This window comes from Ptychodera flava (assembly GCF_041260155.1).
Source record: "Ptychodera flava strain L36383 chromosome 3 unlocalized genomic scaffold, AS_Pfla_20210202 Scaffold_26__1_contigs__length_13983176_pilon, whole genome shotgun sequence".
Taxonomy (NCBI): Eukaryota; Metazoa; Hemichordata; class Enteropneusta; family Ptychoderidae; genus Ptychodera; species Ptychodera flava.
Genome location: NW_027248280.1, coordinates 6282000 through 6296207, shown reverse-complemented (window position 1 = coordinate 6296207; position 14208 = coordinate 6282000). Strand labels below are relative to the sequence as shown.

At 38.7% G+C, this 14208-nt stretch overlaps 1 protein-coding gene across 1 annotated transcript; it reads right to left on the bottom strand.

Annotated features, from left to right (window-relative positions):
* Positions 1-8201: 8201 nt before the first annotated feature.
* Positions 8202-13483, bottom strand: LOC139126140 (uncharacterized). The gene is made up of 2 exons (XM_070692193.1): positions 12454-13483; positions 8202-11005 (listed from the first exon to the last, which is right to left on the bottom strand). The coding sequence occupies exons 1-2, from the start codon at positions 13370-13372 to the stop codon at positions 10563-10565; spliced, it is 1362 nt and encodes a 453-aa protein (XP_070548294.1). The 5' UTR covers positions 13373-13483; the 3' UTR covers positions 8202-10562.
* Positions 13484-14208: the final 725 nt, after the last annotated feature.

The following is a 14208-nucleotide window of genomic DNA, read 5'->3' as shown; positions in this document are numbered from 1 at the left end:
ACCTCACTGTGCCAAATGTTCCGTATCTATCAAAATCCACCAGAATATAGTTCGGTGGATTCTATCAGTATACAGCGGAATCCTTAAGCGAATCCATTGCTATCCAGTTTAGAGAATATAGTTGTAGAATACACAATGGATTCCCTTAGTATCTAGTTAATCATTCTCTAAAGTTGATTTTAGGAATACATTTCGTAATCCTTTATGGATATTGCTGGATTCCCTAACCATAATGCATTGCAGATCTGCGGGGGTGTAAGAAGTGCAGGTATAGAAAATACACTTATCCATTATGGATACTGTTGAATTATATAGCAATGATATGCACTGCATATAAAAATATGTTATCGGGTCCCAAACTTGACAAAATGAGAGTGGATGTTGTCAAAGCCAGGAATTGCGACAATTAGAGTGTGAAAAAGCATAGCCTACACAGTTGTTGTATTACAACTACGAGCGTGCACTCTGACAACAATGCAACAAATGCTACTGACTAGGTAACTCCTCATGATATCGATCCCACTAAATACTCCTAATACGTGCCCGGGGACTACGGGAGACCGCCCGATGCAGAAATAAGCCCAACTGCAACTATTTGAGTATTTCGGTCCAAATCCACTCAATCCGACTGAAGTGAAGCACCACTGGGAAAAAATGTGAGATGTTTCATAAGGTAAAACAAACAGCTGTTTGTTATTAAAACATAGGAGAAAGTGCCAGATCGAGATAAAACTATACTGTGAGTTGTCAAAGTGTACCGCGTCATGTCAGGCCCAGACAATTCAGCTAAATCATGGTCATGTTGTTATCGGCTAAATGTCTTCCTCAAATGTGCTGGGCTAGCCATTGACTTTTGAGTGTTGACAAAATCTTCCTTACCTTAAACAAAATATATAGATTTATTTCAATTTCAGTAGAATTCCCTATCGAAAATGGCCACTGATCTTATCCTTCGAACGGTTAAAAAAACGTGGGCATGTGGTGCATGGAGACCTGCAAAAGTACAGAACTTGGCTTCTATGATTGTTGGGTACTTTAGAATGGGTATATGGGGTGTCACAACCAATTTCACTTTATTTTTTTCATGTGCTAACTGCGCATTACTTATTATACAACATAACGAGCACTTTTGTCTGCAAAATAGAGGAGTGTTTGGCTTAAAAAATGCTTACTAATGACAGTCGCCTGCAAATTGACATACAGTAAAAATACTAGTGTTTGGAATCCCCCTTTGTGCAACTCACAACTGAGCATTTATTATTTCATGGTCATCGCTACGTCCACAAAACTTTCTCACCCCCTTTAAAATTAAAATTTCATTTAATTATTTGCAGCCAACAATTACAAACTCGACAACACTGTAAATATAGAAAAGCCGACCCGGGGCCAGAACTAAGTCCCTGTATCACGTGATACAGCGAATGAAACGTCATGTCATGTGAGTGGCTCGCTCTCCAAATGCTACGGTGTTGTTTACTTTTCCGGTGCTCTCAGAATGTACAGCATGAGTTATCTGTATCATGCTCCAGTTAAAATAAGAAAAAGCAAGACCTAATATTGTGAATCAGAGCTCCAAAAGGTTTTATCACGGGATTATGTACGCAGGAATGTTTGACATGGCCTTGCCGTGTGTAGTGTTTATGTTTATTTGCATGTACCTTGTACCCGGGGGGGGGGGTAACTCCATGGCTAATAGTACGGGGGGGGGGCTCCTCATGAACATGGAAACCCAAACTGTTGTGATACCAGTTTTGAGCAAAAAACCTACCCTTTCTGATACCATACAATAAAATACAAATGGCGTTTATCTTACGTATACAGATACGACTTACTCGCATTGCGTACCAGGGGTACCAACAGTCCAACCGACAGATCGGAAATTTTGATAGTATATCTGGGATGTAGATACATGGGTTTCCAGTGTTGACAGCATGATTTTTTAACAAATGTCAGTTTGTGTTTAAAACCGGACCCTTTCTCATACCAGCACCTCGTGAAAAGTATACCCTTTCTGATACCAAACAGTGCAAAAAAACGACCCCTTTCGCGCGGACCCTCCCCGTATAGCCATCTATGGGAGTTACCCTCCGGGTCCTTTTATGGATGAGTGGCCATAAAGTAGCCAAATGATCGCAAGCCACTTATCTTTAAACTGATTTTTCACCATTAGGCCTAAAATGAATTTATACACCCGACATGCAGTATTGTTTGGTAGCTCATCAATTGAAGATACTAAAATTGTGAGAATGTTTCAAAACTTGCGTACGTGCGTTTGTTTTGCTCAAAAATGTGTGTTTTGAGATCTTTCACTCAAGTGCGAGGGAGTGATGACCATGGGTGAGCTGTTTACGGCAATCGACAGGAGAGTAAAGTGTAAAAAAACGTGTCTTGGATTTTTGATACTTTTTTTGGACAATTAGCCTTGAAAGCGATAAGTGGTAGATTCTGAATAAATTAACGGCTTTTGTCCACGTTTGTCACCGTATCTTTTGTTTTCGGAACATTAATAGTCACTGAACACTACCTATGCAAAGATAAGGCTAATCCGTCAACGTGGCGCCAAGTTACACTCTCCTCGTTTTTTGCGAAGCCCTGTCCCCTGACAATCAACCGATATTTCAGCCTTGCCCGACAAAAAAGACTAAAATTTTCTCCCCTGCAACCTAAAAATATGTCCCCTGCCCATGCAAAATTAATATCTCCCCTGCCCTCGAAAATTGATCCTGGAATAGCTTTTCGATGAATAGCTCCGTTGGATGCACCTGAATAAACTCTGTTGGGCCAGGTTATAGAGCCCATCGTAAGGCTAAACTACAGGGCTATGCAGGCTTCCTTCCCGTTTCAATGTCTGGTATGCACACATTGTGTGCACAGAACGCATGGGTTCCCTATCTTACACAAACCACAGGGTACCGTACAAAAAGGTGGTGTATTCACTAGTCCTTACATTTTAGTCACTACCGATTCCATCAACAGCCTACTCGATAAACAAACACAGCCACATACTCTAATGAGTCTAATGTAATCTGAGGAGAAACCAGATCCAGAAAAGAGACCCTGTTGTTTGTGTTAGATACAAACATCATGTGCTCTGTGCACACAATGTGTGCATACCAGACATCCAAACGGGAAGGTAAGCTGCAAAGCCCTGTAAATATAACACCAGACAATAGCTAGTATGATCTAAAACGATTTTCTACGTAAACAGAATGAGTAGCGGTCGATGAAAAACTGCAATAAACCGATTCAGGCACGAACCTCAAACAATTAGGCCTATAAAAGTAATTTGTTTTGGCTTCACAAGTACGTAAAACAGTGATACATTTTTTGTAATAGAATGCGTCGTTCTATACATGTCACGTTCTATACATTGACCGGCTGGAGACCCTTTCAACCCGTGAAAATCACGGGTAACCAGCTTATTTGATAAGCATTTATGCATGAATTTTTGATGACGTCGTTGAGATTTGATGCAAATAGGCAAACAACAAGCTGTCACTCATGTGAGTGACTATATACTTTGATGACTACAGAAGACAAGTATCAGTGATATCCGAATAGGTAGCTGTATACACATGCAGGGGAATTGTTGACTTATCTATTTCTGATTTGCCCTTGCACACAAGTGCCGACACGCACAAAATACAAAATTTTCCGACGATCATATGACAGATATAATTTAAAATGCTAGAAAAAAATGCCAAGTACACATCAAATGCGGCTGCAATATGGGTGCGTTTGGTCAATTGATCCGCAATACCAAAACACAAGCCAAAACTGACGCCAAATTTCTCTCCTTACTAGTTCTGTCCACTTAAAAACACATTGATTGCACAACAAATTATTTCTTTTAAATTCGCTTTTCAACTTTATTCCGTACTTCACAGCGCTTTGTAAAATTTGGGTTCACTCTTTTGTAAAAAACAAAATTGTGGACCACAGTCCCTCTAGGACTGTGAGTGGACTAAGGGGTTTTTACACCCCTCCCCCTCCGTTTCAGATTCGTGATTATTCATCAAAGTTTGGGATGACGTGGGGAATCAATGTGATACGTAGTTTTCTTTTTGGAGGAGGGATTGCTATGAAAATTGCCGTTCATTCGATCTCAGAGAAAACATTGGAAGGGACCATACAAATGTATTTGCGATCGGAACTGCCGATTCTTTTTTATCCGTGTCTTAGAAGTCCACTAGGGTGTAGTTGTATTTTGCCAAGGTTGTGCCATTATGAAAACTATATCCGAAAGCGACATAACCATTCAGTCACCTGAGATATAGTCTTCGACTGCAGCTTGTTTCTTTTGATTTGCAAATTTCTACGTGTGACTACTATATACGTGATTGTGATGTTGGCGACTACAAGATCGTGTTGAAAATGTGCAACAATGGGGACGTTATGACCGAAATAATGAGAAAACGCAAAATGCCTTCGTTCAAAACTCTATGGCTTGCCTACGAACCGGACATAGTTCGACAACGCTGCGAACCGGACCTAGTTCGACAACGCTGCACGAAAACAACGTTTTCAACGCAAGCCCTTTTTCCGTGATTACCCAACCTTGCCACACCGGGAATGTTTCTCGGTTGATCTTCGGCATTGTTCGGTAATATTCGGTTACCCATAGGCACAAGGTATTATTCATGCTCGAATAGACACGATTCAAACGTCGGGGAAAATCGGACAGGGATCGTGGCTTCTCAGTTACACTGTCACTTGTTAATGCTGGTAAAATTGTTATATCGGATGATATTTCAATTCACAAAAGATGAAACAGCCCTGAAAAAACTAGAGTCAAATTTAATAAGTAGCCATAACGGTCAATTTTACTTGTGGTCAGCTAATCATAAGCCTGCCGCGCCGGACACCGTTGTCGGCACGATGGCTTTGCTCCACGTCGTCTATTTTGCATCGGTCGATCTCTCATTCACATTTTAGAAATTGCATAGTCACTGCGTCAATCGCTCAAACAGCGAACACTGGCTGCTCTATTAAAATACAACTCGGATCATGGAGGTACCTCCGTGATACGATGTCACTTGTTTTTAGTACAAAAGACACTGACGTTCGAATAAAAAAACAAGGACGGACGTACAAACTTGAGTGACTGGAGTTCTTGATAGGCTATCGTATATATTATCGGGTTGATTAATCAAATATCTGCAAAAAGAAAACTGTTTCGGGCCCTATACGCAAAACATTCCTTCCAAAGAACATTGCATACAAACTGTAGGTAGAAGGGCTTCGTATCTTGGCTAATCTAACAACAGGCAAACATTTCAATAAATGCCGGGTCCGGGGTCGTTTACTGCAAGAAAAAATCGTTTTAACTTTGAATAGTATCCCAGTCTCCCCATCAGCGTGCGAAATTCAGGCTAACCCGATGGCCCGGGATCAACAGTTTTCATGCCAGATCAGTAACTCTTGAAATATGTCCTGCTGTTCCTAAATGTTTTGCTAAGCTAAATACCTGACAAAAAATATTCAAAGATACGAAATTTATTCTGTCAAGAAATTTGCATAACATGAAATTCGCAAATGAAAAGTGAACAGACTGATAGGTACTGCATCAAAGCGAAGTACCTCACGTTTCCTCGCGAGAGTAGTGGCACTGTTCAATAATGCTCCCCATTTGTTAATTAGAATTATAGAGATCTCGCGGCTGACTCGCTGCAAGTCGCCCCAGATCTCGTCGTGGTCATGAAAGAGTAATGGTTTAGCGTATCGACAGTATTGCATGTGTCGAGGTAAACTTGCTTTCGAGGACACTTCAACATTGCACTTTTGTATGATATCGGATATGTATAGCTGGACAACACAGTATCGACTCGGAAATTAGAATAGTTTGGCCAGATCATAGACCCTCGACAAAAAATATGGTCAAAAATGTGAGATGGCGAAATCTCCGATATTGGATATTTACCCATCGTTTTAGGCAAGTCTAGTATCGTATAATTTAAGTTAGAGTCGAACTACGGAAGTCGGGCTTGGCTAAAGACCGCGTGGCCAAACCTGTGATGTAGTGATCTCCCAGATATACGTCTATATTTGCTCGCGATTTGACAAGTATAGAGTATAGTATCGTCTAGTATCGAAGTTAGAGCCGAAATGATGAAGTCAGGCTTGGCAAGATCTTTGAGGTGGCAAATCTCCGATATTTAAATCAGACATTTGCCCCGAAATCGCGTTAAACATCGGTGATTTTACATAGATCAGACGTGTCGGGGACACAAGGCGAGTCATTCTAGTGACGATATTAGAGTCCCAATCGCCGATAATATCGAGTAAATATCTGTGATTTCACAGATCCGGCGTGTCGAGACGCAAGGCAAGACATTTGCCTTGTATCGTTTACTATGAAGAGTCCCAAAATCGCCGATATGTATTATTAGCCTGGGGTATCGGCAATTTCTCAAACCCGGCGTGCCGCGATAGGAGGCAAGCCATTTTTGTATTGTCTAGTATCGATATAAGACCCGAGACTGTTTTATTTATGACGGAAATATGTCGGACGTCAAACTTCAATACTAGAAAAAAAATGTCCGATATTTAAACATTGTGCAAAGTACCGTCTTCATTGTATTTTGACCTTGATGGCCATTTGCCTTGGTCACTGTAAAGATTACGCTTACATTATAAATTTATGATTCGTCTTTTGACGTGGGTTTGGACACTTAAGTATTATATCTCTTCATCATCATCATTTTTTGTATTCCCTTCCTTGAATTTGATGACGAGTCCCTCAAAGGGGAGAAGCCAGAATCGTATTTGAAGAGTCAAGTGTTGTATCGGCTCCATTTGTGTGTGATCCGGTGCTTCTGCGGCTGCCAAAACTTACCCATCCTTGATTGGAGTTCTGGACGCTTATAGCCTTTCCGTGGTGGGACATATTTCAAGCCCATGATTGTGCTCTTTTTTCAATGTTAGAAATATTGTTTTGAAAGGCTATTTAGGAAACAGAACGCTTATGTGTTAGACTTGTGCTTAACCTTTCAATGACTTCATGTTTTCTTAAACACTGAGATAAGTTGCCCTAACTCTTGGTTTTGATAATCATCTTCATTTGAAGAATTAGAAAAGAATAAAAAAATTAAAAGACACAAAAAACTTTGATGTGAAGATTTTGAAGTGGACCAGGTGTTTTTTATTTTTTGCAATCGCATGTTCTTGGCCTCTATACTGAGTGCGGGTAAAAAATCTCTACTATATTTGGATTTGACCCGATGATCGAACCAGTACTAGTTATTTCCTTCAGGACCAGTGATTTTTTGAAAGTTGTGGCCCGCTTAGCCAGTAGAGATTTCGCGTGAGTTTCGTACACTGCTCCCCATCATGGAAAGGAACTGGCGAGTGTACAAAAGGAAGGATATTTTACCAGAAATCTGTTGAGAATCCCCAAAATTCATGAAAATTGAAAATCCAAGATATCCAACTGAAAATAATATAACTATACGAGGTCCACCTTTTGTACTGCACACAAAGTTTTCATGAATTCTTACACTTGTGGTTCTTGAGTTATTTATTTTTGATCATTTTACATTATTTGTCTCATTTGCAGAAATTTGGCAATGACAACTTCTTTTGTACACAATCCATCTATAGCCCAGGATGTATCTACACACCAAATACCAAGATGAACTGTGCAGCGATTCTATTACATACTACATACATACACACAAACCTACCCACACACATGCATGGATACATATATACCTACAGATGACATGCGCAGATTTATGCTTCAAACTCTTTGGTACACCAAATGGGGCTGAAGTGGCTACATTAATTTTACTGACAAGTTCTAGGGGTTTAATTTGTTGAAATCATCAAAAGGTGACAAAAAGGAGCCCTATTTACAGTAGAAAAAGTGTGGTGGGTCTGAAAAATTTCAGTTCAGCAAATGTGGTCTTATCTGTTGAAAAGTACAAATAGGAACAAAATAAGGGAGGGGTCCTGTTTTCAGTCTCTTCAAAAAGTGATGTGAAAGGGATTTTCTTTTTGTTGTCTTTTTTCCAAGAACTTTTTTAACATTTTGATTTTCTAGTAGCCACTCAAAAGCCAAGTCAGTGTCTAAATCATGTTGTTATGATGAACTACATTTTCAATCAAGTTGAAGACCTAACTTTACATTGAAAGACTTTGACATGTGCAGAGACATGATGATTGATGTTTGGAAGATAAAATAATAGTGCAACTTAGTAAAATTACAATTAAAAACTGTTTATTTGCATCTTCAAAGAAAGAGATTACAAAAATACATTCATGTATTTACAAAGATGGACTGTTATGCTGTGAAATGAACCAGGAAATCAATATGTACAAGCAGCACAAAACCTGCATAATTCGGAGAAATTGAACACATTTATTCCACTTCAAATATTGTGTTGAAATAGCATGTATTCTCTGTGAATTGTCAATGTTGATGACTACATGTCTGTCTAGAAATAAGGAATAATTCTGAACACTAATAATTTTAACAATAGGCCAGAGATAAAAAAATTGTTCATCAGATTTTTTGACCAAGTTTCAAGAAAAGCAATTAATTTATTTCTTTCAAAACAGCAAAACCTACCGCTTCTTTCGGCGATACTGATAACCTGGTCAAGAATTTACAACTCTCTCTAACAACAGAGTGAATTGTGTGCAGGGATGCAGCAGGAAGAACATGTTTCACACAAAATGGTGGACACAAGCAATAATAATGCACATTTGCTACAGAGCAGGCTTCAAAATACCCTCTGGCAAACCACTTTTCAAAACAATTCTACATCCGCAAAAGTAGAAGTGCTGATGAACAATACGGATTTTCATCTATTCTTTTTTAAACAATGGCCACTTGAACTTGTAGGGAAAATAGTATAAATGCAGAAGTCAATTTACTGCAGGGTCGTGGAGTAAAAAAAAAGTTGAAAAAATGAAGTACAAAATTATGTTTTTGAATTGACATTGATACAATTGTCTGTATTGAGCAGAGCAGTGACATGTGCGGTGCATACATTCAACCGACATTTTGAGTATGTGTCAGAGCGAGACCAAAAGGAGACAAAAAAGCAGATTTATCAAAAAACATGAGTGTGAGAACAAGAACTGGCATATCATTTCAACGTGAAACATGTGAAACAATTTCCTACATGAGAAATACATTAAAATGTTCTGTACCTAAAAAGTGAAATGCCTAAAATGGGGATTAATTAATCTGCACTTTCGGTGTTTTGTATATGCACAAAATTGGAGAGGTACATATTTGTCAAAAACGACATCACATGACATCATTGATTTCCCACTATTTGGAGGAGAGGGATGGGGTCTTGGGTAATACAAATGAATTACATTCATTTTGCGTCAGCTTTTATTTATTTCCCCTAAGAAAAAAGCCACTTGCTACTGAAATTGTCAAAGATTAACAATCATTGAGGCACTCATTCTGTGATCACAAAATAAAATCAACAGGTAGTGACATATTGTTAAGAGGCACAATGATTGATACAGTTTCCCCAGTATTTTGGCAGTAATGAAATTTCACCTTGTCTTGCACACATATGCACATGTTCTTTATTCTTTGAATCGGGATGAATCTGCACCCTTAACACACTCAACATCAGTGCCCCATACTTCCGCATGGTTACCAAAGTGTGGTTTCATGGGATGCTTTTTCAACAAACAAACTCTGGCAAGGATAAATGAAACCTTCTTGGCCTTCCCTTCCATGTCTATGATAATCTCACTTCTCACAATATCTTGGACAATACCTGGGCGAAGCTCACTTTCAATGTCAACAGGGCAGTAACCAAACCTATTCTCATCACCTATCCATTTGGCCTGAATACAAGCTGAACGACTGTTTCTCGAATCCTCTTTGCCGATCATGTTCCCCATATATAAGACTTTATTATAAGACTCTGCAATGGGAATGACACTAATGATTCTGTTTGATGGATACAGGTGTGAGTACATGTCAGCCAACTGATTAATATCATCACATTCAAAATACATCCTCCTTTCTGGGGGCAATGCTACAACGCTTTCACTTTCTGCGAAATTTATTTTCTCCATGTCTTGGGATACTTTCATTTCATGACTGTGACAAATGTCATGGACTTCAACAAAACTTTCACCTACAGTGCCTTGCCCTGCGTGTACTCTATCTGATGTTAGAAGCCCTTGCAATTCTGTGAAATTCTGTGGCCACTGAATATCATCTAACTGTTGACCTTGTATAAATTTTCTCATGAGCTGTACTGTAATGGACTGATTATTTGTGTGAAAATTACCAAGAATCCCATTATACCGTTCAAACGAAAAACACCAAAAGCTGTACACTGGGCCATAGTCAAATATACATTCTTTCAAATGAAGGTGGAGGTGCATGTTAATGGTGCAGAATTCAGGTCCATACAGCCTACTGGAAAATGTGCAAAACTGATACAGAAAAGTATGAGCTTTCTCAAGTTCACTACATGTGATTACTTTTGAGCACAATATCTTACAAGCCTTGACATACAAGTTCCAGCAATTATAGTGGTCATTTCCAATAATGCCCTTCAGAGCATAACTAGAAAATAGTATCACCCAGTTTTTCCACTGCTCTGCAGTGAATCCGAAAATCCTGAAGCTATCTTGCGTGGAATTCTGCCAACATTACCTGGAACTTTTAACTTGTCAACCCTACTTTGTATAGTCTCAAAATGTTCACTTGTCAGAATTTTCTGCTTCTTCCATACCTCCACGACATGTTTTGCTGTCCCAAGCAACAAATTATGCATAGGGTCAATGACATGGAATCTCACAGGAAGATAATATGGAAGTCTGTTGAGTTCAGTCCACCGTGCACCATACTCGTATTCAAATTTTTTCTGTTCTGCAGGCGTCGAGGCATTACGAACTTGTGATGCAAAGAATATGTGATCTTCATCAGTCCTTGGTTCGATGTTTTCCATACAGAAATTACTGTAATCAGCTTTCTTTCCAAAAGCAGCTCTTGGGAATGCATGTAAGCATTTACTGCAACCTAAGAAACAGAAACAAAGGTATTTTGATTACATATCTCAAAATATTCGAGGAAGTTGAACAAGGTGTTGATAATACAAAGGACAAAAACTCAGAAACAAGAGATTGATGACAAGGTAATGGTGTGGGAATCCCGGTACAATTTCTACTGTTCTTAAAATCTTAAAATGGTGTGGGGACCCAAGTACAATACCTTCTGTCCTGTTATCTAATTATTTTGATATTTTTAGGGTTAAACGGGAAGTTACAGGACTGTGGGCGCAAAATAAAGGGATAACTGATGATGCAACTATTTGCATACACTGGGCAGGAATTTTTGAATTCTAATAGCATCACTTTGACCGTATGATAAATTGGAATAATCATAATGGGCACTTTCATGACATATGCAGAGAAGGGTCAAATGATTGTACAGTGAACACATTTTAAAACATATTCGTTCTCCGACATAAAAGGAACAAATTTTCAGTTTAGTTTCGACACAAGTTTAGTCGCTTTATATTCACAGACTTTATATGCAAGATTCAATGACAATGAACGCCTGAAACTTTTGAGGTGCTAAAAATTGCACACTTGTCAAGATAAAGTTATCAGCAACTAAGACGTTCTCATCATACCACCTATCAGACATACAAATTTCCTTTGTTACAAACATTAAAAAAATCAATACCCTTTCTTTTGCCAACATTATTCCCTTAGTCTCCTTGAAAATATTGTGTATGGCTGTCAAAAATCTATGTCAACAAAGTTACTAAATTGCTATCTCCTCCGCGGAAAAGGGGTTGATCTTCTCATTATTCACAGTGAGAAATCAGAATATTATGATTATCAGAACTATGTTGCCAGAATTTTGAAATATGAACCGAGTTGTTCCATGTACAAAAGAAATTTGCTTCAGTTCAGTGAGTGATGTCCATGTGTACAGATCATGAAGAATTGTGAGTAGACTCACTTACTGTGCGGCATGTCCGATCAGTAGCGATACTTTTTTACATTTGCATAGATTTGTGATAATCAAGCTTTTATACTATAGGGAAGTTTCTGTTTAATCCCCGTAAAATTTACTATAGTATTGGCTCTACAAAATTCCTACTAATTATCCAGTCAATTAGTGGCTAACATTTGTCTTTCCACTGTGACAACTTAGTCAGCCACAATCCTTTATTTTTGAGTGGCCAATTTGAACTGTCACTACACATAATGCACACTGAACTGAAGTACAGTGAAAAAAACTCATGTCAAGTGCTGTTGCATGATGGGAAGAAAGTTGTGATTCTACACATACTTGCTTGTCATGCATTTCAACCCACTCTGTGGAGCAGAAGTAACACAAATTACGATTTCATGTGCGCCATCAGTTGCCCATCATTTTTGCTACAATCTATGAGAAAACTGATAAAAAGGTTTCACAATAAGGGGACGCTAGCTTCTTAATCTGTTTACACCTACCTCGCATAGCACCATGGCCAACAAATCCTCCACACTTTCTGCATGCTGGTATATCGGATGACAGGCACATAAGTGCTCCTCTGTAGTTATTCCCAAACAATGTCCCATCATTAATATGGACACCTTGTAAAAGTTGTTCCAATTCATCTACCAATGGCTGCAGGTATGAATTGATATTCTTTTTTGCTTCCTTGGGACCTGGCATCAATCCAACCAGTATAACATTTTCTGGATTAAATCGTTCTTCTCTGGGTAAATTATTGATAATCATGTACAATGCACCAGCAGAGTAGGGGCTGTGTTCAAAAGGTTGAAACCAGTCCACATTTAGAGTGAAAGAAAGGTCATAGTCAGTTTTGAAGAATCCGTTATCTGTGAAGTCCTTCCACACTTGTCCATCATAGATATCATGTAATACACCATTTGGAACATTTCTGAACCGCCAAGCATTACACTTTTTTAGAAAGTCTGGCCGTCTGACAAAGGTTTCCAATGTTTCCCTAACACTTTTGTAACAGTACACATTGATTGGGTACACGTACCCATGTCCATCCTTTGAAATCACCTTCTTCAGAAGAGCTGCATGACATGGCTTCCTTCTTTTTTTCTGTGGGTGGTTTGGGAATTTCACTGCTGAACACTTCAATGGATGTTTTTCACCGCGTGAATTGACTCTGTAGCAGTCCTCAAATTTGTAAACTGTATGGCACTTGGGACAAGCAACATACTTCACAAATTTATCTCTATTCAGACCTAGTAGTTTTCTGACCTTGTACAGAGATGTTGGGAAAATCTTTGCAAATTCTGTCAGCATAGGTACTTCTAGGAGGGAAGCTAACATGGAAACAAAGGCTTCCATAAATTTCAGTAGCAAAGTTATTCCTCTGTCTGAAACACCATAAAGGTTCTGCCACATCATGATGAACAGTAAAGACGCAATCAGCAGAGGTTGAAATTTCGATTCTGGTAACTTGCTTTCTTCATGTATGGACCAATATCATTCATATTTACTGCTTCAGTGATATCATTGTCATCCCAAACTTCTTCGCTGGTGTTACACGTATCTTCCAGAGTGTGAGGTTCACTATCTTTGGAGGTCTGTGAAGGTTAAATAAAATTATTGTTAGAATTAAAGCTGCAAGCAGCGTTGGCGGGGCCCAAGCGGTTAACAAGGTTGAAAAATCTTGCACTAATGATATTATGTGCAAAATTCGAGCTTTAAAAAGTAGGATTTTGAACATCATCTAATAGTTACTGTACGTTTCACTTGGAATTTAATATTTTACGGAAAATCCAATATGGCAGCCAAACCACGTGACCGATCCAAATGCCTTTCACTTTTGCAAACTTGAAAGAGATCACACTTAAGATGTTACACATAAAATTTCAGCTCAATCAGTGTGTTTGTTGTGGAGAAGAAAATTTTTATAGATTAAATCATGATTTTCCTAAAATCCAATATGGCGGCCAAACCACGTGACCGATCAAGATGCCTTTCGCAAACTTGAAAGAGATCACACATAAGATGTTACATGTGAAATTTCAGTTGAATCGGTGTGTTGGTTCTGGAGAAGAAGATTTTTAAAGATTAAATCATGATTTTCCTAAAATCCAATATGGCGGCCAAACCACGTGACCGATCAAGATGCCTTTCGCAAACTTGAAAGAGATCACACTTAAGATGTTAGATGTCAAATTTCAGTCGAATCGGTATGTTGATTCTGGAGAAGAAGATTTTTAAAGATTAAATCACGA